This window comes from Periophthalmus magnuspinnatus, chromosome 9 (assembly GCF_009829125.3).
Source record: "Periophthalmus magnuspinnatus isolate fPerMag1 chromosome 9, fPerMag1.2.pri, whole genome shotgun sequence".
Lineage (NCBI taxonomy): Eukaryota > Metazoa > Chordata > Actinopteri > Gobiiformes > Gobiidae > Periophthalmus > Periophthalmus magnuspinnatus.
Window position 1 is genome coordinate 4,390,085 of NC_047134.1, and position 25,792 is coordinate 4,415,876.

Sequence of the window (25,792 nt, forward strand, 5' to 3'; positions counted from 1 at the left end):
CTTTGGAGGACTTGATAGTGTTCGAGTCCAGGGCCAGACCAGAGACCAGAGCCACACATAAAAGAACCCCCAAAACAAGCCTCATCTTTGGGCACGAGCAGTGCAACAACACGGGGGACAACCAGGGCAGGACTAGACCAGAATCAAACCAGGGTCAGAGAACTAGACCAGGACTAGACCAGGGTCAAACCAGGATCAGAGGACTAGACCAGGACTAGACCAGGATCAAACCAGGACCAGAGGACTAGACCAGGAACAAACCAGGACCAGAGGACTAGACCAGGACTAGACCAGGATCAAACCAGGACTAGACCAGGACTAGACCAGGATCAAACCAGGACCAGAGGACTAGACCAGGACTAGACTAGGATCAAACAGGATCAGAGGACTAGACCAGGACTAGATCAGGACCAGACCAGGCTCAGAGGACTAGACCAGGATCACAACCATGATCAGAGGACTAGACAAGAACTAGACTAGGATCACGACCAGTGCAACAACTTTTCTGATTACTTTTGTTAAGTTTTAATTCATGCCAATATTTTGCACTCTGTGTAAAAACCCTTACAACATTCAAAATAAAAAGTGAATCAATGTGTTTTTAAATATTACCAAAAAGAAGCTTATTCTTGTAGATTTGTGTCAGTCAGAATAAAAAACTCAACGAAGAGGTTAGCTTCTGTTAAATATTTATGTTCTTAATTTAGAAAATGTGAGTTTGAGTTAATTGAGCTCAGACAAAAATAAAGTTTTTTTCAGTTCCTTCAAATGTTAAGAAAATCCCACAAAGTCTTCAAATAAACATTTGAAGCAAAAATAGTCCTCAAACTGTCTGAAAATTGATCCGAAAATCCAAGATGTTCCCAAGAGAATCCAAACACAATAAGGTGAAGACTGTCTCTGTGCTGTGAGTTTGCACTGGGGTGCGTTTGGTTCTTATACCCCCCCCGTGCCTCTGATGTGGGCGCTTGTTTTTGAAGTGTTCACAGATCAGAGTGCGCTTCCTTCCTGTGTCCCCCCAGGTGAGCCCTAGCTCCGCCCCTCCCCCCCACACCTGTCTGCCCCATGCGTTTGAGGTGGTTGGCCCAAATGCATTATACGGATTTACAAGTGATTAAAGAACATTAGGCAGTTCAAACGGCAGGAAGTGGGTGACGGACAGATGAATTGGCCAATCACACGGCTCTAAATCTCCCCCGAATCACACCTTTGTTCTAGAGACACTTCAAAATAACCACAAACTAAAAAGAAATGTGTTTTAGAACTAATATTAAAGTCAAACTAAACCTGAGCTGGGACTAAACCTGAACCGGGTCTAAACCTGAACCAAGTCTAAACCGGGACTAAACCTGAACCAGGTTTAAACCGGGACTAAACCTAAACCAGGTCTAAACCAGGACTAAACCTGAACCAGGTCTAAACAAGGACTAAACATAAACCAGCTCTAAACCGGGACTAAACCTGAACCAGGTATAAACCATATAGTAAACTAGAATGAAAACCAAGAACTAAACCAGACTAAACCAGGTGTACACGAGGACCACTGCAGGTGTAAACTGGAACTAAACCAGGACTAAACCAGGTCTTAACCAGATATACACCAGGAATAAACCTGGTCTAAACCAAGTCTAACCCAGGACCAAAAAACAACTAAATCAAGCCCAAACAAGGACTGAAATAGGACTGAAATGGGACTGAACTGGGACTGAACTGGGACTGAACTGGGACTGAACTAGAACTAAATCAGGACTAAACTGGGTCTCAACCTGGTCTAAACAAAACTAGGACTAAACCAGGTCTTAACCAAGACTTAACATAACTAACTTACACCTGCATTTGAGGACTAAACCTGAACCAGGTCAAAACCGGGACTAAACTTGAACCAGGGCTATACGAGGACTAAACCTAAACCAGGTCTAAACCAAGACTAAACATGAACCAGGTCTAAACAAAGACTAAACCTAAACCAAGTTTAAACCAGGACTAAACCTGAACTAGGTACAAATCGAGACTACACCTGACCCAGTTCTAAACCGGGACTAAACATAAACCAGTTCTAAACCGGGGCTAAACTTAAACCAGGTATAAACCAGGACTAAACAAGTAGTAAACTAGAACGAAACCAAGGACTAAGCCAGACTAGACCAGGTATACACCAGGACTACAGCAGGTGTAAACTGGAACTAAACGAGGACTAACCCAGGTATACCAGGCTTAACCAGATATACACCAGGAATAACCCAAGTCTAAAGCAAGGCTAACCCAGGACCAAAAAAGAACTAAACCAGGACCAAATAAGGACTGAAATAGGACTGAACTAGAACTGAATCGGGACTAAACCGGGTCTCAACCTGTTCTAAACAAGGACCCAACTCGGACTAAACCAGGTCTTAACCAGAACTTAACATAACTACGGTAACTTAAACCAGATTCAGAAACTTTCAGAAAATTAAACCAGATTCAGAAAGGGGTACGCATGTAGGGTTCAAAATGTTGTGTCACTATGTTTAGATTTAAGACAGTTTCACACCCACAATGCCACATGGCTCTTCTCCAGACATTATCCTGATGGCGGTTTGTGTGAAAGCGTGCACCAACCTTGTCTTCTCCGGACAATAAACGAGGTTTAGTCTGCTCACGCCCGGTTAGCGCACCTTAGCTGAAACCTATATACACGGCTTAGCTAGCTCAAGGCCGGTTAGCACACTTCAGCAGAAACCTAATGAGTGCATAATGCTGTGAACAGTCGCTAGTTTGGGAAAGATTCACATAATTTGTTTATTTATGTATTTATTTAAGGTACGTTCACCCGGGTGTGAGCAATTCCCATGTTAATCCTATCATACCATATAATTTGTATAAATATGTGTCCTTTGGGTTTGTTTTATTGTGAAACTCTAATTTCTTTTTTGGGTAGTGTACAAAATCCATTATACACAATTTTGGCACATTTTGACGCTTTGTATGTGAGCACAGCATAAGACCTGTCACTTACATGGAGGTCTTAAATGCTCTCCACGCCATAGACCCAAAGAAATTCACAGGAGCTGATGACCTTGATCCAAAACATCTATTACAAGCTGCCCCATATTTAATTCAACCTCTTTTACATATTTTTAAATTCCCAATTCAAATGGCAGTTATACCAGAATCATGGAAAATGACTCGTGTCTTGTCTTGGGACAACTAAAAATGTAAATAATTTCCGGCCAATATCTAAAGGACCTTGTCTTGCATAAGTTTTAGAAAGTTGCAAATCAAGTTACAGTTTATTTAAATAAATGCTCCATTTTGAATCTTGTTAGTCAGGTTTCAGAAAAGGGCGTAGTCCTGTTACAGCAACCACTAAAGTTTTAAATGACATTTTCACGGCCCTTGTTGATAAACAAGATTGTGTAGCTCTGTTTATGGATTTAATTAAAGCTTTCGAATCAGTGGATATGGAGTCCTCTGTACTGGATTATGTTGATGTGGTGTATGTGCAGACTTCTGTACTGGATTATGGGGATGTGGTGGACACTTCTGTGCTGAATTATGGTGATGTGGTGTACACGCAGACTTCTGTACTGGATTATGTTGATGTGGTGTACACACAGAATTCTGTACTGGATTATGTTGATGTGGTGTGCATGCAGACTTTTGTACTGGATTATGGGGATGTGGTGTACACGCAGACATCTGTACTGGATTATGGGGAGGTGCTGTACATGCAGATTTCTGTACTGTATTATAGGGATGTGCTGTCCTCTTCTGTACTGTATTATGGGGATGTGGTGTACGTGCAGACGTTTTTGCTGGATTATGGGATGTACGTGCAGAGTTCTGTGCTGAATTATGGGGATGTGGTGCATGTGCAGATTTCTGCACTGATAATGGGGATGTGGTATATCTGCAGACTTCTGTACTGGATTATGGGAATGTGGTGTATGTGTAGACTTCTGTACTGGATTATGGGAATGTGGTGTATGTGCAGATTTCTGTACTGGATTATGGGGATGTGCTGTACACTTCTGTATTGGATTATGGGGATGTGGTGTATGTGCAGATTTCTGTACTGGATTATGTGGATGTGGTGTATGTGCAGATTTCTGTACTGGATTATGGGGATGTGCTGTACACTTCTGTACTGGATTATGGGGATGTGGTGTATGTGCAGATTTCTGTACTGGATTACAGGGATGTGGTGTACATGCAGATTTCTGTACTGGATTATGGGAATGTGGTGTATGTGCAGACTTCTGTACTGATTATAAGGGTGTGGGCTACGTGCACACTTCTGTACTGGATTATAGGGGTTTGGTGTATGTGCACACGTCTGTACCGGATTATGTGGATGTGGTGTACATTTACATGTATTTGGTTTCGTTCTATAATACTGCGCTTGTTTTTTTTTTATCTACAAAGGTTTGAACTTTGAGAGTGTTTAAACAGAAGAGAAATGTGAGAAAATGTTAATGCCTGTCTGTGAAAAGTGTATAACGTGTGCAGTGAGGGGTTTTACAGCCTTAAAACATATAATTATAAAGTTGACTACTTCGCGGACTTCACCTATTGTGGGTTATTTTTAGAACATAACCCCGCGATAAACCAGGGACCACTGTACATTATTTCAGTAGTCTTTCAGACATTTGTGTTTCCTCATGTGAACTCAAAGCAGTGACCTGAGCTGATGTGGTTTCCTCTTATTATCCAATGGGCTCCAGGACCAAAACTAAAGTGAAACAAAAACGACACCACGGGATCATTCAACAGAAAACTGAAGAATTATTCAAAAGGTTGAAATAACGATAATGGGCCGTACCACCGAGAGTGAACTCATTGCAAAACAGGATCGACCTCAATGATGCTTCTCTATGCTCTCAAAACTACTGCATAAAAACACCTGTAAATGAACAGGACGTGTGTCGATAAAAACTGGGCATTAAGTTTGATCTCGTTTCTGCTCTGTCCCAGCCGTGGAAGAACATGACCTGATGACATGATCTTGTATCAAACTGTAACCATTTCCACTCCTGTGAATGAGGCCGTGAACTGGCCAATCAGAGCCCTCCTTCAGGAGCAGAGTCTGGTTAAACTCTGGGTTAGAATAAAACCTGCTCTGGACCAGGTTAGTTTCACAGACTGAGTTACCATGGTGACTGACTCAGCATTTAAGCTCACTCTCTGAGACTGAAGTTGATCTCTTTTCAGGGTGAAAGTCTGAGTTTGGACTAAACCTGCTTCTTGAAACAGGGCATATGTCCATAAGCTTTTCTGTAAGTGTCACGGCTTTGTTTACACACTTTGTAAAGAGATGTCCGTACAGTACATTTTTACAGCATCAAAAACATAAAAGGCACCAATACGACATAAGGTGTGATGTCACTGCAAAATATCAAAGGGCCATTCACCAAACTGCTGTCTTTTCAGCTTTGAAAAGTGAAAATAAAGTTTTCTTTACACAACAGTAAACAGTAAAAATATGTTACATGTTACATACACAAAATTTTTATACAAATTTAACAAAAATAGAACATTTTAGACCTGTTCATAGCCACAGTAGCTAACGTGTCGGCACTATGGCAACCAGAGCTACTTCTGCCTTTGTTCAGGAAATGCAGTGTGGTCTGTGAGCAGCCCCAGGTTTACAGAGGTGCAAAATGGTGTATTGCACCCTTGTTTAAAAGTGTGCACCTCATTTTAGGAGGTAAATGTAGACTTTTAATACAAGAGTGTTGTGTTTGCATCACTTTGAAACTTGGCTGCACCCTCAGTGTGACTCGTTAAATCCCTGGCAACTCCGTTTTGATTATTGTGGTCCCAATTCAAAGATTCTAAATTCAATACTGATGCCATTTTTCATTCAAAAGTTCCTTGTTGTAACAATCTTTTTGTAAGATCAGGCAAGAATCTGAAAGAAGGTCCCTGATGTTGTATTTAGTTATTATTTAATTAGTTAATTAGTATAATTCTACGAAAATAATAGATCTATTCAATCACGATCTACGCACAGTTAATTCCATACTGCAGAGATTAAACTTAAATATGAGGGCCTATTTGTCAAAGGTAAAAATGATAAATATTTTATAATACATTTTATATAAATGTGACTCTGGAATTTTTACTCTGATATTTACAGGGAGAGCCCAATGAGAGACCGACTCTCTTTTTCATGAGTGCCCTGTTGAAATTCAGAACAATACAAACAAACCAAGTACCTGCATAGACCCATTTAAAACATTAAAAACAGGAGCAAATGTGATTTTAAATGTTTATCTCCAGATTATTAAAGTGCATTAGTGGCACCAATTTATCCAGTTTTGCATGTCCTTCTAATGTATTTTATTTTTGGGAATACATTTACGGCTGGTTTTCAGACGTAGACAAGATATTTATAGGAGATTCTTTCACTCTGTGTATTTAGTGTACACAGATTTGTAGCTTCCACATCACTTAAATAAAAAAAAAAATCATAGTTAGTTTTATATGCATTTAGTGATAATTTAAGATTTTTGAGTGAATTTTGGATTGGGAACATTGGATACAAAGCAGCATCGTCTGCATATAAATGTATGAGGCTTTGTCTTAAATTGATAAATGAATTAAAAAATATGGTAAAAAGTAGCAAGCCCAAAATTGAGCCTTGGGACACGCCTTTACTTAAAGTTAAAAAATCTGATTTAAACCCATCAGCTACCTGGGTTCTGTTATAATTTTGGAACCAATTTTGCGTTCTGAAGATGAAGGACGTAAAACGTCATTGCTCATAATATTAGAGATTAGATTCAAGGCGGTTTAGGACTTGCACACAACACTGCTCAAACACACTCCATTCTTGCCCTAACGCATAGCAAAGAACGTACTGTGAAAATAGATTGTGTAGCATGGTCTCTTAGATTAAGCTGTTACAGATAACGCTGAGATAAATCAACAGGATAAGTGATGAGTAACAACTCCAAAATTAGGTCACACAGGTCACACCAGCAAGGCCGGGAGGAAGAAGAAGATGTCCACACCCAGCTGCTGAATATTCATGATTTACCGGTATGTTTAAATGTGGCGCACAGGATAAGGCACTCAGATCAACACAGGAGTGTCCCTGAGATCTCCGTGCACGTACTAGGGACAGCATTGCGCCGGACTTGTATTAGATTGAATGTATTAGGGAATAAACCTCTTGTGAGTCTACTCTCTGGTCTCCAGTGATTCTTCTGATCGGATAAAAGGAACATGCTTACAATTTGGTGACCCCCGACGTGATCCAATCTTGAGGCCCTGGGAACGGAGACCGACCCTCGAGGATAGGTCCAAGGCGACTGGACGCATTGTGACTTCCCGCCGCGGCAAACTAAAGAGGTAAGGAAGACCTTTCAAAACTTCCATATTGACTACATGTAAATTGAGGAAGTCACCGTGCTGTCTGGTGCCACCTTTGGTGAAAATTTAGAAAACTGACCGTATTAAAATCGCATTTTAGGGACAGAAGGGCCACGGGGTAACTAGTAAAACAGGTTAAAGTCCTGTATACAGGGTTCAAGTCCCTAGTGAAGGGTTAGAGTCCCTCACAAAAAAAGGTTAACAGTCGTGTTCAGGTTAAAGTCCTGTATAACAAACAAAGTAATAAAGATAAAATAACAGAAGTAAAACCAAGGAAAATATAATTAAAAAAAAGAAAAAAAAAAAGAACAAAAACAGAACTATGGATGAAGAGTTTACAAGAGAGTGTGAAGAGTTTGGTGGATATCCGCAACTAGAGGGCGGCAAGGACTCGCTGGATGGAGAATGGTTAGATATGTGGCAAAAAGTGGAGGAGCAAGTGCTGTCAGGCATAGAGAAAAGGAAAACGCCAAAGGAAAAAGAAAGGTTGAATAAAGAGTGGATTCGCGCCCAGGTAAATATGCCCAAAGACATGAGGACAGATCCATGCTGGGGAAAATGTGTAAGTTGTGGTTAGGACGAGAGGAGAAAGCACAGTATGTCATGGGGCAGACCACAGAAGAGAGACAAAAGGCAAGAATATTTCAGAAAAAGGCACTGAGTAAAAAAGTGGAAGCAGTCGAGGAGATACGACGTGTGGCGCACAGCTGTGCGGTGGCATGCTTAGCACTCACCAAGGTAAGTAAGCTCACACCTAGACCTAAACCTGACACACAGAAGCAAGTGATCAAAAAGCTGCACTGGAGAGAGGAGGACCAACTAAAATGGACGAATGCTGTGTATCCTGCAATTCCTAGTGCACCACCTCCTCCTCCTTCGTGTCCAGACCAGACACAGGTAATGGCCCCTGTAATGAAATTCTCAGGTAATATAAAAACTGAATTACAGAGTGAGGAAGACTGGTTAACATTAGCAGAGCGTGGTAAACGAAGTAAAGAGAAAGAGTTACGCAGACATGGGTCACTATCTGACTTGACCTTGGGGATAGGAGCAGCAGCGCTTCATGGCCAACCCATATCTATAGCACAAAACACAGGGCAAGATAAACAGAGAGAGGAAGCTAAAATCAGAACAGAACATTTATTAAGAGAATTACAAGTGAGTCAAGACAGGGTAAAGGCATTGGAAGTAAAAAAGGCAGAATTAGACATTGACAATGCAGAGTTACAGGCAACACTGGATCAGAGTCGAAGAGAGCTAGCACAACAAAAGGAGCAGATAGTCTCATCTGATGTAGATAGTGTAAAGAGCCAAACCACAATAAAACCCTTTGAACTTTGTGATTACAGAAATACTAAAAACAGTGACTCAGAGGACAGTGAGGAGGAACAACAGATAGACAAAGAAGTGACAGAAAGTGCAGTAATGACAAAATTACTACATAAAGCAGCTCAAAAAGGAAGAAAGAGAGGAGGAAAGAGCTGCATCCCCAAACGGTCTCCCATTGGGACACGGAGTACTCTACAGAGTAAGACACAGAGTAAGTGTCCAGGTAACTATCCATTGAGAGTAACTGCACAAGGCCAACTGGGTGGCTATGAACTATTCCAATACAGAAATTTACAGGCGATGGGTGACAGGCTCCCGCCACTGATTAAAGGAGGCTCCTTCTGGGTGAGCGAGTTTGTGAAACTAGTGACAGGTCAACAGGCTGCCATGGGCGATGTAAGAGCTCTTCTCTCCGCAGCATGCTCACGACAAGAATTGGCAACAATTGAACGCACTGCAGACACAGATGGGGTGGGAGATGGGGCTGCCTTGGGACCACATGCAAAAGACTATTTTGACTGCTTTATGTATTTATTTCCAGACCCACAGACTATGGCCCCGAGTGTTCCAAAATGGACTTTTGACCAGGACACTGCTGAGTGGTATAGAAAAGCCATGACTGGCTGGCTTGAGAAGACTAACAGACACCCATTTAGAAACGACAACACTAGTACCATCTTTAAAGGTGCTATACTGACTGACTTACCTGGACCTGTGAAAGAAGAGTTGAACAAAAGCCCAGAATTGGCTATATGGGACGAAGACTGTTTTAAATTACATGTAGTGCATTTATTAAAATTACACAAAGATGGACTAACAGTGACTTTCCCTGGTGGCTATGTTAGATATTGTCCATTGTTTAAGGAAACAATGGACAATATCTGATGGGGAAAACTAGTCCACCTGAACCTACTGCAGACATTTATTGGACTAGATTACATTGCCCTAATTCTCTCACTTCCTGGTGGCAAACCTGGAAGCCCTGGGTGGAACAACTAGCTCCTTACCACCCGCCCACTGATCCACTCCACTGTACTTTATTCTATGACAGGAAAGATGATTTGGTGTATAGACAAAGAATTTGATGCTCAAATTTATGAAACAGATTGGACTTTTGTCATCACAAAATTATTCATAGCCCAAGAAGGTGTGGCTGCATCATGTGACCTCACACCCAGCCAGTTGTTGTGGTACAGGTCACCTGACGCGGTTCCACATGTGTCTCTTGCACTGTCTCCCAGGCACCAAGCCAAAAGCTTAGGTCCCATGGTCAAGCGACTATTGATTGTTGATGATTGGAAACTCACTGAGAATGCAAACGTTTTATTTTCGCAGTCTCAGAATGCTTTTCAAATAACATCTGATTCTCTTCTCACTGTTACAGGACTGTGTGAAAGATGTGTAATATCTCGTGATCATGGACGTGAGATGGAAGACCATGAAAGGACTGACATTGAACTAAAAAAGGTCCCTGACTCTGTTTGGTCACAAGGCCCTCATGACGTAGGACATTGCTCCACAACACCAGATGTGACATTTAAGTATGAGCACAACACACATGTTTATATTCCACAATATAGACACAAATCTCAAGCAGCCGCAGAAGGAATTGATGACACGCTCACAGGCTTGTGGGAGGCAGGAGTATTGGAGGTGTCTGATTCTTCCTATAACACCCCTCTACTTCCTGTGCCAAAGAAAGAACCTGGCGAATTCAGAGCAGCTCATGATCTCAGAGCTATCAATGACATTGTAGTGGACCCATGTCCTCCTGTACCTGACCCATACAGAATGCTTCAAAACCTAACACCGCGTCACCAGTGGTTTACAGTGATTGATTTGGCTAATGCTTTCTTTTGCCTACCTCTACATCCAGAGGTGAGACACCTGTTTGCGTTTACACACAAAGGATGTAAACTGCAGTACACAAGACTGCCACAAGGCTTCAAATTAAGTCCAGGAATTTTTAATCAATGTCTAAAAGTTGTGTTGTCGCAGGTCACTCTCCCAGATGGTGTAGTTGTTATGCAATATGTTGATGATATTCTCATTGCTGCCCCAACTCCAGAGCTGTGCCTAAAAGCCACTGTGTTGATACTACAATGCATAGGAAAAAATGGACTCAAGGCCTCCAGAAAGAAACTACAATGTTTCAGAAAAAGAGTTGAGTTTTTGGGTAGGGTTATCACAGGGCAAGGTAGTCAGATGTCCCCTAAACACCAACAAGACATTTTACAACACCCAAAACCAGTGACAGTGAAACATATGCTCACATTTTTAGGCCTCTGTGGCTACAGTAGATCCTTTGTACCAGACTACTCTCTGACCACACAATCACTCAGAGCTATGATAAGACAACAAGGCATGCGCGATCTGACTGCTACGTTAGAATGGACTGATGAGGCAAACAATGACTTTCTTAGACTGAAACAGGAGCTGGCCAAGGCAGCCGCTTTGGCTACTCCAGACTCTTCTCAACCCTTTTGGCTTGATTGTTCTGTTTCCAGAGGCACGGCAAATGGCGTGTTATATCAGAAGTCCAGCGCTGGCAGATGTGTGTTGTTGTATGTTAGCACATTGCTTGAACCAACTGAAACTAAACAACCTTTTCGTGTTCAGATGGCGGCAGGTGTCGTGTCTCTGATTCAGAAGACGGATCACATTGTCATGTCTCATCCTTTGCACGTGGTTACAAATCACACAGTTGTATCATTGGTTCAATCTTCTTCGTTTACTATGTCTTCACTTAGACAGACACACCTACTTAAGGTTCTTGAAAAACCCCATCTTGTTTTGGAAACTTGCCTACATAATATGGCTGACTCATGGGGCACTGAAGGCACCCCCCATGACTGTTCTGCCGCTGTCCTGACCCTTAACTTGGCCAGACCCGATTTAAAGGTCAAGCCTCTCAACACTGGATGTGTTCTTTTCTCTGATGGCTGTTGCTTCAGAAAAACTGATGGTCTGCTCTCTGCTGCTGCAGTAGTCGAGTACTTTCCCAAGAACGGGGAGTACAAAACTTTGGTAAGTGAACTCCTGACAGAACAGCCCTCTGCTCAACGTGTTGAGCTCCTAGCCATGTGTTTGGCTTTGGAGACTGCTGCTGGAAAACAGGTAACTATATATATTGCGATTCAGCTTATGTAGTCAATGTTCTGTGTTGTGATTTAGCCTCATGGACACAAAATGGTTTCAAAACTGCCAAAGGTTCTCCTGTTAAGCATTTAGATGTTGTACAAAGATTGTCTCGAGCAGTGATTTTGCCTTCTGAATTGGCTATTCTCAAATGTCCTGGCCATTCTAAATCTGACTCTGTTACAGCTTAGGGAAATAATGCCGCTGATTTGGCTGCCAAACAAGCCACGGGATATGTTTCTCAATACATGCTACCTTCTCAGCCACTTCCACAAACCCAGTTGGAACTTGCTCCACATTTTATTATTTCTGTTCAAAACACAGCTTTTCCAGAAGAAAAACAAACATGGACTAAAAAACAGTGTTTGTGGATGAGACAGGACTGTGGCGAGGTCCTAATGGTAACCCAGTTCTGCCTATGTCACTCAAAGTAACGTGTTTGGAAGATGCCCATGTTCCTTAACATGCCTCTCCACAACAAATGTCAGTTAGATTACAAAATTGGTACCATCCATTTATGACCGACATGATCTCTGATTTTTACTCTCAATGCTCAACTTGTCAACTCTATACTGTCAAACCTACACTCAGACCACATGTAGGCCAATTTGACCCTGCGCCCTTTCCAGGTGCCGAAATTGTTATAGACTTCACAGACATTATTGATAGAGTCTGTGGTAAACGCTATCTTTTGGTCATTGTTGATTCTTTTACCAGATGGGTTGAAGCTGTACCCTGTTCTAAGGAAGATGGCATCTCCGTGTGTAAAGCTCTCACCAATGTTTGGGTCCCCAAACATGGCTTTCCTTGTGTTGTGCGCTCAGATAATGGAACACACTTTAACAATGCTTCTCTCTAAAAGGTTGAAAAAAATGTTTGGTCTGACTCACAAATTTGGGGCTGTGTACCATCCTCTGTCTTAATGCAAGGCCACGGCTGCAGTTGGTCCCGGGCATTTATGAGAACACATCATGTGCATTGGAGCTCTCCTCAAGGAACGATTCCAATCTATCCTCATCATGTAAACAGTTAGGCCCTATCTTCCCTATCCTAAAAGCTCATATCCAACCTCCAATTTTTTACACTCCCAAAGTGGGTAATTTCACCTGTGTCTCCAGTAGCTGTCCTGAAAATTGTACAGATTGTAGGCATGTAGGCTCTATTGACCCCAACATGTGTTCTGAAAATCTAACCAAAAACAAATCTTTTACTCTTTTAAAGCAACGTGTTGATGTATGGCGGTGGTGCGGAAGTGACACGCTCAGAGGACATATGCCAGGTAATTGGACTGGTGTGTGCTCATTGGTTTCTCTTATCTATCCTGCTACCATTATTGTTCAATCAGGTTCACATACCACACACACCAGATATCAACGTGACACTATGTCTGATTTAAATCATGCTCTAAGCCCTAACCCAACATATGTAGATGCTATAGGTGTACCACGTCGTGTTCCAGATGAATATAAACTAGTCAATCAACTTGCTGTAGGGTTTGAAAATCTCCCATTCATTAGTGCTATATTTCCTATCACTCCTAACAAAAATGTAGATCGTATAAATTATCTCCTTTACAACTTGTTGCATTTAACCAACCTGACCACATCCTTAGGCACAGCTATGGCTGAACAATTAAACACGGTATCTAGAACTACTTTTCAAAATAGAATGGCCCTAGATATGTTATTAGCCGAACGGGGAGGGGTATGTTCTTTGTTCGGAGAACAGTGTTGTACATTTATTCCTAATAATACTGCTCCAGATGGCTCCGTAACCAGAACTCTTAAAGGACTCCAAATGTTCTCGGACACAGTGCATTCTCACTCAGGTGTTAACAATCCCCTAGACGAGTGGTTCTCCAAAATGTTTGGCTCTTGGAAACAAATAGCAATGTCAATGGCTACCACATTAGTAATGGTGATTGCATTATTTGTCTTTTGTGGTTGTTGTTGTGTTCCATTGATCAGATCTTTACTTGAACGTGTCGTTCAACGCGCTGTATGTGGTCAGCTTAAAGGTCAATATACAATGGTTAGGCAGGAGGAGGTAAAACCCACATTACCGGTATTGGCCCCACCGTATGAACTTTAAGGAAACATATAAATGGTGATCTATAAAAATAGATCAAAAGGGGGAATAAAGAACATAAAACGTCATTGCTCATAATATTAGAGATTAGATTCAAGGAGGTTTAGAACTTGCACGCAACACTGCTTAAACACACTCCATTCTTGCCCTATTGCATAGCAAAGAACGTACTGTGAAAATAGATTGTGTTGCATGGTCTCTTAGATTAAGCTGTTAACGCTGAGATAAATCAACAGGATAAGTGATGAGCAACAACTCCAAAATTAGGTCACACAGGTCACACCAGCGAGGCCGGGAGGAAGAAGATGATGTCCACACCCAGCTGCTGAATATTCATGATTTATGTTTAAATGTGGCGCACAGGGTAAGGCACTCAGATCAACACGGGAGCGCCCCTGAGATCTCTGTACACGTACTAGGGACAGCATTGCGCCGGACTTGTATTAGATTGTATGTATTAGGGAATAAACCTCTTGTGAGTCTACTCTCTGGTCTCCAGTGATTCTTTTGATCGGATAAAAGGAACATGCTTACAAAGACCTAAGGGGGCAGATCAGAGAGTCCTTTTAGGTTTAAATCAATTCAATTCATTTTATTTTAGTACCACCCAAAATCATAACAACAGTTGTCTCGAAGGGCGTTCATGTTTTGGTTGATGGGGGAAACCGGGGTACGCGGAGGAAACCCATTCAGACACGGGGAGAAACATGCAAAACTCCACACAGAATCAACTGGTTTTCAGCTTTGAAACAAGCAACCAAAATGAAAAAGAATTGGATAATCATCTTGAACCAAAATTCTAAATTATAACATAAATAAATGACAACATGTCCAGTTTTAGTCATTCAGAATAACTCAACATTTGAATACCTGGGGACACAGATACAGTATTTCCATCAATCAGTCTATAATATTAGTCTCATTTCAGTTATCGGGAAACAATAAAAATAATAACATAATAAAAACAACATTCTTTATTAATATTTAGACATCTCAGAGATTGATATAAAAAAAAAAAACTACGAGCCACATTTAAGCAGTGACTGGAGAGTAGATCAGGGCTGCCCCCTGTGGTTGAGGTTCAACCGTGTGGCAGCTCCCATGTCCGGAATAGCGATCCACAATGGGCTGCAGCAGAAAGACCTGGTTTAGTACGGGTTTAGTACGGGTCTGGTCCGGGTCTGGTCCTGGGCCTGTCCTAGTTCAGTCATGGTCAGGTCCCGGTCTGGTCCTAGTCTAATCCTGGTCCAGTCCTGGTCTCACCCTCTTCTCCTCTCTGGTGGGGGGGTTGCGCAGGAAGTAGCAGAGGGGGGCATACAGGATGTTGACGAGTCCAGAGATCACCATCAGGACTGGATACCCCACGGCCTGCACCAGAGCACCCCCTACCAGAGGCCCTGACAAACACAAGAATGGTAATGGATTTGTTTAAAGATCCTGTATGACACAAAATGAATTCTTGTAACCTTTAAAGAACACGTATTATGTATTACTTGCATTGTTACTGGTCTTGAGTACCTTTGCCTTGGGATTTTATGATATAGAATTTAAAATAGTTAATTAAAAAACAAGAACAGAAGACAATTTCACAACCTCATCGTTCGCTGTACTTTGATCTGTTCTGTCATTGTGTCACTGTGTGCACGTACATGTGTGAGTGTAAGGAAGGCATAAGGAAATGAGCCTAAAGCCTTTTGAAGCCCCTTTAAATGGTTTGGCCACAGAGGCTGTAGGTGGTGTAAACCTGTGTGTTGGAGGTGCACCACACTCTGACTGCTCCTCTGGGCTGTGCTGTGGGCCCGCTGTGGGCCCGCTTGTGAAGAGCAGCAAACACCACGACTGCAGTAAAGGATGAGTGAGGTAGTACAGCTCTGGTGTCTACAGCCCACACAAGGAAATACTTAAGGCAAATGTTTTATATTCCCCAATGTGTAGTGTGGAATAATGTGGGTAAAACACATGATAGACCTCACATGAAGTCTATCTAAAGTAATACAAAGTAATATAAGCTTTCCAAAATAGAAAGACAGTGCCTTTGTTCATTCATGTACAAAAAGAGATCAACAAAGTTTTAGTGGCTGATTTAATTTCCCATGCCCTTTGAACACATAGTACAGATCAGCACCATCTCCTCACTAGCTGTAATGGACAATTACAAATATCGTGGCAGGTATTTGAAGAGAAACAAATGGATTATGCGCCCCCTGCAGGACAAATGCTGTCACGGCTCCAACAATCACACTCTCAGACAAACAGACAAACAAAAGCTTCTATATAGAACTTTTTGCCCAAGGTCTCATCAGCTTTATACCCTAATAATTTGTTATCCATCTGTCCGACCAATATTGGTACGAGATGATGTAAACTGCCTTTCCAGGAGTGTTGTGATGGCTGGCACAGGGTCGGAACCTCACTCTTCCCTCAGTTTGTCTGAATAAGATGAGTCCAATAAGAAGACAAGATGAATACTCTTAACTCAGATTTATTCACTGCCACAGTTGCTGCTCTGTGTCTTGTTATGTCTTATTTACCAACAAAGAAGCCGAGACGCACAGCCACTTCACAGACGGTAAAAACGTTGCCGTAAACAGAGACGTGACGAATGTCCACAAGGTGAGCCAAGACAGGCAAAAGAGACACTTCCACCATCCCTGAAACACAGAGACCAGAGCAGAGACCAGAGCAGAGACCAGAGCAGAGACCAGAGCTGAGACCAGAGCTGAGACCAGAGCTGAGACCAGAGCTGAGACCAGAGCTGAGACCAGAGCTGAGACCAGAGCTGAGACCAGAGCTGAGACCAGAGCTGAGACCGAGGTCAGAACAGGGTCAGATCAGAGCTAGACCAAGGTTAGACCGGAGCTAGACCAAAGTTAGACTGGGGTCAGACCAGAGATAGGTTTAACATCGGTCTGAGTCAGACCTGGGTCAAACCTAGGTCAGACCAGAGCTAGACCGAGGGACCTGGGTTAGACCTGCTTTAGAAACCTGGTACAGTCTTGGTTTGGGCGCCCTTCAGTCTTTTATTGTAAGTTAACTGGATTCATGTCTTGTTTTGTTCTGGTTTAGTCGTAGTTCAGTCCTCATTTTTATCTGGTTTCAAACTGACCCATGGACATGCCCGTTACAGCAACAGCTCCAATCACAGCATAGAAGCTTTTCGCCAGTGCAGCCTGAACCAATCACAGCAGAGACAGAGTCAGACTGACCAACCACAGCAAAATGAGATTCAAATGGGCCAATCAAAGTTCAAATTACTCACAAAGAGGAAACTAAGTCCAGTCAGGATCATCCCAATCATGGAGCACAACCACCTGCACAAACATTTAACCACACAAACTTTACCTTTGGGACGTTCAGATGATTTTCAGACCTCAACAGTTTGGGCTGCACTCTGCCACCTGCTTCTTCAGTGTCATGTGATTTTGCTGTGATGTGTCTGCTCGGCTGATTTAAATAGATTTCGGTTCTGTCTTCCTAATTGGAGCAGCAGGACAACAGCGGCATCTGCAGTCTGACTTCTTCAGAACTGTATCCTACGTGTGAGAGAGTCTGGAGAGTTAAAATGTGGTGAGTGTGTGTATGGAGCTCGCTGGCCTCCCTGATCCACCCATGGTGCTGGTCTGAGATTGTGGACTTAATCTGTTGTGGGCTTATCATGGCTCAGGTGCCTCTTTGGGTTGTGTTCTTTTTCCATGTGTACCTTTGTACCACCTTTGTATGATACAAACACATGACAAACAAGGCATTACATACAGCATATTCCGTTACATTTGTGGTCTTGGTCTGTTTTGTCCTTGGTGTGTACTAGTATTTGCTGTAGTTCTATGTGTGGTTTAACCGGAGTGCTGATCTTATATCTGTTCGGTTGTGCCTCTGACGTTTGGAAGTGTGACCATGGACCTATTTTGATAATCTTGTGTTTTTGTGTGTTTTTCCCCCGTTTTGCTGCACTTGCTGTTTCTCTTTGTTTATGGCCCATTCTGGATATTTACATTTTTTTTAATGCAGTGGTGATACATATTTTTCAAACTTGGTGTCCAAAATTTTATGCTTGTACTTTAACAAACTTATCCCAGAGTTTTGATTTGACGGACTCCAAACTGAGGCATCATCATCAGGACACATCTGTGGTCAAAAGTTGTTAAAAGAATCATGACGAGCGCTTAACAACAGGGCTATTTTGAAAGCATAAACATGCCTGGAAAGTTTGCCCCAAACGTTGACCCAAAGTAGTGACACAATGATATGAATTCAACTTCTATTTAAAAAAATGGCAATCTCCCTGCAGAGTTAAAATGGGACAAACATTTATTTCTAGTGTGACAATTTTGAATCAAATGTCAAGCCATTTGTCTGATTTAGATGAACAACAAAAATGAAGGGACTGACCTTCCCATCCTTTGGCTGAGGATCCCAAAGAGGTTTGTGGTAATGAAGTAGATCACATTAGCCGGGGTGAACATCATGCCTGCAACACAGAGCCCTGTCCCATTCAGCCCTTAACTTCAGCTGTGGAAGTTAAAACTTTATCTTTATCTGTTTCGGCTGACCTCGATCCGTTGAGATCAGTACTGGTTGGTATTCGATACAAATATTAGCAAAATTTTAGCACAGCTCAATTTTCTCTGCTTTTTTGGGAGGGGTTATTTGTTACCATTACTTCATCTTAAGATAAGTTGGTTATGGGCAACAGCAGCAGGTTAAATATCAGATATCAGCTAAAAAAAAATCCTTAACAGCCCATGCCTAAAAATAATAACTAACTAATAATAACAACTTTAGAACAGGGTAATGCACCAAGCTGCAGTTGGGAGGCGCACATGGTCTCAATCATCCAGGTGGGCAGAGTGGCATCCTGGACCGTCAACGCCATGCCACTTAAGGTCAGAGCCCCTGTAGACAAAGTCCTGGCTCAGTCCTGGCTCAGTCCTGGCTCAGTCCTGGCTCAGTCCTGGCTCAGTCCTGGCTCAGTCCTGGCTCAGTCCTGGCTCAGTCCTGGCTCAGTCCTGGCTCAGTCCTGGCTCAGTCCTGGCTCAGTCCTGGCTCAGTCCTGGCTCAGTCCTGGCTCAGTCCTGGCACAGTCCTGGCACAGTCCTGGCACAGTCCTGGCACAGTCCTGGCACAGTCCTGGCACAGTCCTGGCACAGTCCTGGCACAGTCCTGGCTCAGTCCTGGCTCAGTCCTGGCTCAGTCCTGGCTCAGTCCTGGCTCAGTCCTGGCTCAGTCCTGGTTCAGTCCTGGCTCAGTCCTGGCTCAGTCCTGGCACCTGCAGTCAGGAGGATGTATGGGTCTCTCAGTAGTGTGAGTAAAGGAGTTCCCTTAGCGCTCTGTAAAACAGTAACATTATATTTGATTTACAGATGTTATGGTTGGATAAACTCCAGGAGAATGGACTGAAATAAATGATCAGGAAAAAAAACATTTGTGGCTTTGACTTTTGGAGATTTTCTTCTGAAAGGAACCTTCTACGTGACAAACCATGAGACAGACATGACGTGGACTCACCACTGGAGGCACCAGAGTGGGTTTCAGGACACAGAGCTGCAGCACTGAGGAACAAAATACAGAAGAAGAAAAGGTTTCAAAGGTCGAGACATTTTCAGTCTGAAAAAACTGGACTGAGCAAGGCACAGGGGCAGGGGGGCTGAGGTACAGGAGCAGGGGGGCCTGAAGAACAGGGGCAGGGAGGCCTGAGGTACAGGGGCAGTGGGGCCTGAGGTACAGGGGCAGGAGGGGCCTGATGTACAGGGGCAGGAGGGGCCTGATGTACAGCGGCAGGGGGAGCGAGTGGGCTGAGGTACAGGGGGGTGGGATATTGTGATAGTTGAGTTTCTTGCGAAATTCACTTTATTACTTTTCTTACAATTATCCCACTGTTTTTAGTGAAATATGAACAGTTGTAAAATCCTTCTGGTGGCCCGGTGTTGTGAATGAACAGTTTTAAAGCCCTTCTGGGCTGTTCAACATGTTAAACGTATGTGATCCTGTAAAATACTCTGGATAGAGATTTTAAATGTTGACAAAGGTAAAAACAAACTGAGTTTTAAAGTCTGCTGTAGGTGGTTCTAGGTCCTGGTTCCAGGTGAGATGCGCCCAGGACCTTAAAGTGCGTACAACAGGTTTTGATGATTCTCCATTTCTGACTTAATTTGGTGCTATAAAACCTGTTGTAAATATAAATTATAACTTTACACCAGTCAAGAAGCAGTTTGCGAAAAAAATTGAAAAATATGAAATGAAAATGACAGAAAGACTATTTTAGAATCCCGCACTGATGACATCACGCTGGAAGAATTCTGTCCAAAAGTTTGGCATAGTTTACACAAGAAATACATTTTTCTGACACTTTAAATGTGATTTAAACAATATAAAGGTGTTTTTTAAATAATTTGTCAAATAATACTTTCTATGTTCAATAGAGGTGTTTTGGCCTAGTGTACAGCATGGTTGCTTATCAATAGTTACGGAATTCCCTAGTGTGATGTCATGACATCCAACAAGGAATTACATTTTTAAACTTAAAAAAATGCCCAAACTGGGTAAGACGATATCAAATTTGAGGTAAAATGTTCCATATAATGATCTTGAATTAAGTGTGTTTTAGTGGAGTAAGTTTAACCTGTCATATGCTTTTTAAATATGACACACAAGTTACCATTGGTGCGCATTATGTTCTGCAATAAGCCAGAATGAAATAGTTTTGAATGGTTCTACACTTCATTTGATCCATCAAAAAGCTGAAAGTCCCATGATGTCCCTGTGACGTCACCCACAGCTCCAGTCAAATGACGCACATCAAGGATAGCAGTTATAGCGGCAAATCTGCAACCAGGGACCATATTTGGAAATTCACACAAAACCAAAGAGCCAATCAGGGGTGAGGTTGTTCAGTGTACATGCATGTGCACCTCTGGTTTGGCAGGTGGTGGCCGCTAAGCAACGCTATCAATCAAACCTGTTGCCAACAGTAGCAGGAAGGGAAGAAGCCGCCTGATTGGGCTGTTATTAATGTTCATAGTTTGATTTAGGGACAAAATAGAGAAATAAAAAGACCGGGATCATGTAGAGTGGGTTAATACGAACATTTTAAGGCCAGAATCATAAGTGTGCCAAGCAACAGTTACAGAGAGTGGAGCCACCATTTTTTAATAGAAGGTGAATTGGGCCGGAGCCAGTGGAGCCGAATCGCACCTCTGTTCACTTCCTGCTTGGAATGTCGTGGCTAGAAGGCTACCTATGCCCATTTATATATATATACAGCCTATGGACATTACGCAGCCCGGGCTGGAACATGTACCTCTGATACACGACAAGCTGAATGTTTTAGAAATAGATTGTCACACAATGCTGCAACTTACAGAGAAGAGTGGACTTGGGATATTATCTGGAGAAGAGAGACCATCAGGGACAATAGCAAAGGGACCAGAAGTGTGTAAGGTCTTGACTTGGTTTTATTGACTGACAGCTTAAAAAAACAATTGAAATCCAGCTCCTAAGCTCCCCCTCCAGGCTGCACACCCTGCGTCCCCTCAGTGGAGTGAATACAGTACATTAGTGTGTTTTGGTGTTACGGTCTTGTCTTTGGGGGGGAAGCAGTTTCTGTCTGAACACATTATTTTAAAGTACACAAAAATGTTACATTACTCCAGAAATCCACCCACCTCCGGACAACAGAGCCAGTCCCGCCAGAACCAGGAAGGGGGAGCTCTTCCCCACAAACTCATACATCACACTGCCGAATGGGCCGCCACCTGAAACCAGTACACATGCATGTGTTACACATAGTCCAGGTTAAATCTGGCTTTGGTTCAGGTTGAATCTGGGTCGAGTCCCAGTCGTGTCCCGGTCGAGTCCCAGTCGAGTCCGGGCCAAGTCCGGGTCTAGACTGAAATGCTTCTTACAGATTAGTCCCAGGGCCAGCCCCCCTAGTGCCACGCCCATGGCCTGGCCACGCTCCTCATCATCGGTGTAAACACTTGCCAGCATCCCCAGACCTGCCACACACAGGACAGGACTTTACAGCTCTCCTGCTTCACAATGTACTACACAACTAGTAGCAGTAGCACTGATACTCATACTTTGCAGTGACATCATGCTGGGGGTGTTCTGCCTGTATGCCTATGGAGGGATGTTCAGCAGTACCATGGTGGCACAATGCACACATTAGCAAACACTGACACAAAACATTTTAAGATCATCTGAAAACTCAAGAACTTGATCAACACATTTTCAGGAGCCTATGATCAATCTGAGCATTCATTATCCTGTTTAGGAGTTTGATTTTACACAAAAAGGGGAGAGTGACTCACTGAAAAAAACGTTGGCTAATGCTAGCTAGCTTGTGACTGTAATGTTATTTGAGAGGGACTTCTTTAACAGCACCTGTTCAGGTGTAAGTTCAGGTATGTCAGTTCTTTATGGTCAGATTGTGTCAAAACAAAACCCAGATTAAAGTCTAACTTGAGTAACAGGGCTTCAGACAGAGCAGTGCCTTAAGTTAGCTTCACACTGCCAGAGAATGTTGACGCTGCAAAGTATCACAGCAGTGATAGTGGACGACTTTGGTTTTGTACCTGCCACAAAGCTGAAGGAGGATCCCACCCCCTGCACCACACGAGCCGAGATCAGCAGGACGAAGTTCCCAGCGAACGCAAACACTACACAGACAAAACCAGGTCTAAACCGGGTCTACACCGGGTCTTAAGATGGATAGTGAGACTCACTGAGGGTTGAGACGAAGAAGACCAGGAACCCCACAAACATCGGGATGTGGAACCCAATCCTAGAAACAGGTAACAGAGTTTGAACTAGCACCAATTCAAGATTTGAACTGCAAGTGGCAATAAAGTCCCTCACCTAGGCACTCACCACTCTTCCTCACAATCGTCCCTGCCTTACCATTTCCTCAACAGTGCAAGCACAAAGCAATTCAGGGTTCAATTTCCTTCAGTTGTCTTAAAAACAGCTTTAATTGTTTACTTCGGCTCGCTCGTCAAAACAAATATGACTGTTTACGAGGAAAAAGAAGCCAAAAACATGACGCAACTGAAAAACATGGAGGATTACTGCAGAATTAATGAGTGAAGTCTAAACTAATCTGAGAACTGATCTTTTTATTCAAAATGATAGAAGACCAATGAGCTCCTGTGTTTCACATGAGTCACTGAAAAAAATAAAACTGATTGGACAATGATGTTTGGTTCATGCTCGAGATGCGACAGAGGCAGTGGGAACCAGACCGATATCCACCTGTATAAAAAATACAGACAGATCAGTCTGGGCTGGCCAGGTTCAGACCAACACTAAACCGGGACTAAACCGGGACTAAACCGGGACTGAACCGGGACTGAACCGGGACTGAACCGGGACTGAACCGGGACTGAACCAGGACTGGTACCTGTTGGTGAGAGGTCCCACGAAGAAGCTGACAAGGAGCTGGGCCACAGATTTGGACGCGAGCAGAGCCCCCACTTTAAAGTTGTTTTTATGTAGGAAACCACTTTCCTCTAGGCAGCGCTGTGGAGCACAATGTACAGAACAGGACTAAAGCGGGACTAAAGCGGGACTATTTTTGCAGATATTTCTTGACTTACAGAAGAGTTGGAGGTGTAGTTGTGCCGTTGGCCTGGACTCCTGGAGTAGTTGAACAGAGGCTCCAGGGAGGAGCCAGAGGAGGGGGTGATGGGCATGACTTTACCCAAAAGAGGTGCTCTGTGACTGGGCATAGCTGGCTCTGAGGCCAAAGTCCCATTGGTGGGGTTCTCTGGGTGTTCGAAAGAGTAGAGGAGCATTGGGGCGATGGGCACTGGACACATATGTTCATTAAAGTGATTAATGACAATTATGATTCTAAAATTATACTAGACACTGACTGCAGAGAGTGACTGCAGAGAGTGACTGCAGAGAGTGACCAAGGATAGTGACCAAGGATAGTGACCAAGGATAGTGACCAAGGATAGTGACCAAGGATAGTGACTACAGACATGACCGCGGGCAGTGGCTGCGGACAGTGACAGTGGCTGCGGACAGTGACAGTGGCTGCGGACAGTGACAGTGGCTGCGGACAGTGACAGTGTCAAAGCACCAGGGTTTGGTTTCATAACTGGGGCCAGCTGTGAAGAACTCGGCATGCTGGGTAATGAAACTGACAACATTCAAGCACATTTTCCAAAAGGGATTTGAATCTCAGCCCTCAGAGCTCCAGGGTCGAACCAGCTGTGCCATCAGCTTTTACAAGAGGCATTTTACCTAGTGGCATCTACAGGGTTTGGGTTAACCTTAAGAGTTATGTCACTTTTTCTTTGCTATATAATTCTATATATCTTGCGTCATATATATGATGCCTTGTATGTAGAAAGTAGTAAAAATAAAGATGTCTGTGTAATCCCTCAGTTGTCCAGGTCTGATCCATAGTAAAAGACAAAAGTAAAATCTGTCACCTGGACAAAAAGTTGTGGGAGTGAAGGTGTTTAGCTGCTCATCCAAGCCACTTCTTCAGTTCTGGTCAGATTGCTGGTGGACACTGCCTTATATCTATCTGAAGGGAGGAGCTAACTACACTGAAACTGGAAACAGCTTTTATTTAAGGCCCCCATTCCTGTTCAAGGAAAGATTGTATTTCCTAACAAAAATTGCTTCTTTAACTACAAAATTGTTGTTTGAGGCTGCCGGGGGAAGGAGCCGGGGGAAGGAGCCGGGGGAAGGAGCCGGGGGAAGGAGCCGGGGGAAGGAGCCGGGGGAAGGAGCCGGGGGAAGGAGCCGGGGGAAGGAGCCGGGGGAAGGAGCGAAGGGCGGGGCTCCATTGGGAACCACTGACACAGAAGATGAACACAAGTGATCAGTGTTTGTTAACAACAAATATGCCATAAAACAACAAAGGGCCTATATCAGACTCCAGGAGGAGGACCCCTAGACCTCCCTCACATGGACTTATATCAGACTCCAGGAGGAGGACCGTTGCCCTTTTTTCTTGGTAGAGCACCTGCCCCTCAAATGTCGGTGCACGTCCCTGTCAGGCTTTGAGTTAAGCTCCTTCAGGGAACAGCCCTTGTCTCCATTAAGTGTGTCTCACCGATGACCGTCACCAGCAGGCTGTCCAAGAGCAGACCCACTGCCACGACCAGCACTACAAGATGAGGAGAGCCGCCATTACAAGCCATTCCACCTACAGCGAACAACCCTGCAAAGACCGGGGTTAGACCGGGGTTAGACCGGGGTTAGACCGGGGTTAGACCGGGGTTAGACCGGGGTTAGACCGGGGTTAGACCGGGGTTAGACCGGGGTTAGACCGGGGTTAGACCGGGGTTAGACCGGGGTTAGACCGGGGTTAGACCGGCTTTATATTATTATTCATTGTTTTAATTTGCACCATAATGCCAAAGCGAGTTCCTAGTGGATTTTGCTCACTATTACAATAAAACTTTTACTGGTTCAGTTCAGGTCTAGACCTGATTCGGTCCTGGTTTAGTCCTGGTATAGTCCTAGTGCAGTCCTGGTTTAGTCCTAGTGCAGTCCTGGTTCATTTTGGGTTTAGTCCTGGTTTAGTCCTAGCCCAGACCTGGATCAGTCCTGGTTCAGTTTGGGTCTAGTCATTTGTCTCTTCTCTCACCTATGACCATGAGCTTTAGATAAAGAGCATTTTGAAAAGACTTTTAGATGTGCTCAGAGGAACAGGACACTCATATCATAGTATTGATACTCTGCAGTGACATCACGTGGGGGGTGTTCTACATGTTTATGTATGGCAGAATGGTCAGCAGTTACTATGGAGACACATGGTACACATTAGCAAACACTGCCAAAATGTGTTAAAAGTCTGGAAACTCAAGAGAAATTAGTAATTAGTTAGTTAGTTAATAAGTGATTTAAAGAGCACATTTTT

The 25,792-nt window shown here is 43.3% G+C and overlaps 1 protein-coding gene across 1 annotated transcript; it reads right to left on the reverse strand.

Moving 5' to 3' along the window:
- Positions 1-14,943: 14,943 nt before the first annotated feature.
- LOC117375775 (chromaffin granule amine transporter) lies at positions 14,944-25,070 on the reverse strand. The gene is made up of 18 exons (XM_055224026.1): positions 24,983-25,070; positions 24,559-24,722; positions 23,895-24,042; positions 23,505-23,716; positions 23,309-23,427; positions 22,635-22,693; positions 22,485-22,568; positions 21,813-21,905; positions 21,573-21,662; positions 19,417-19,460; positions 19,178-19,238; positions 18,709-18,804; positions 18,301-18,379; positions 17,171-17,222; positions 17,018-17,081; positions 16,443-16,562; positions 15,175-15,308; positions 14,944-15,039 (listed from the first exon to the last, which is right to left on the reverse strand). The coding sequence occupies exons 1-18, from the start codon at positions 25,068-25,070 to the stop codon at positions 14,944-14,946; spliced, it is 1,803 nt and encodes a 600-aa protein (XP_055080001.1).
- Positions 25,071-25,792: the final 722 nt, after the last annotated feature.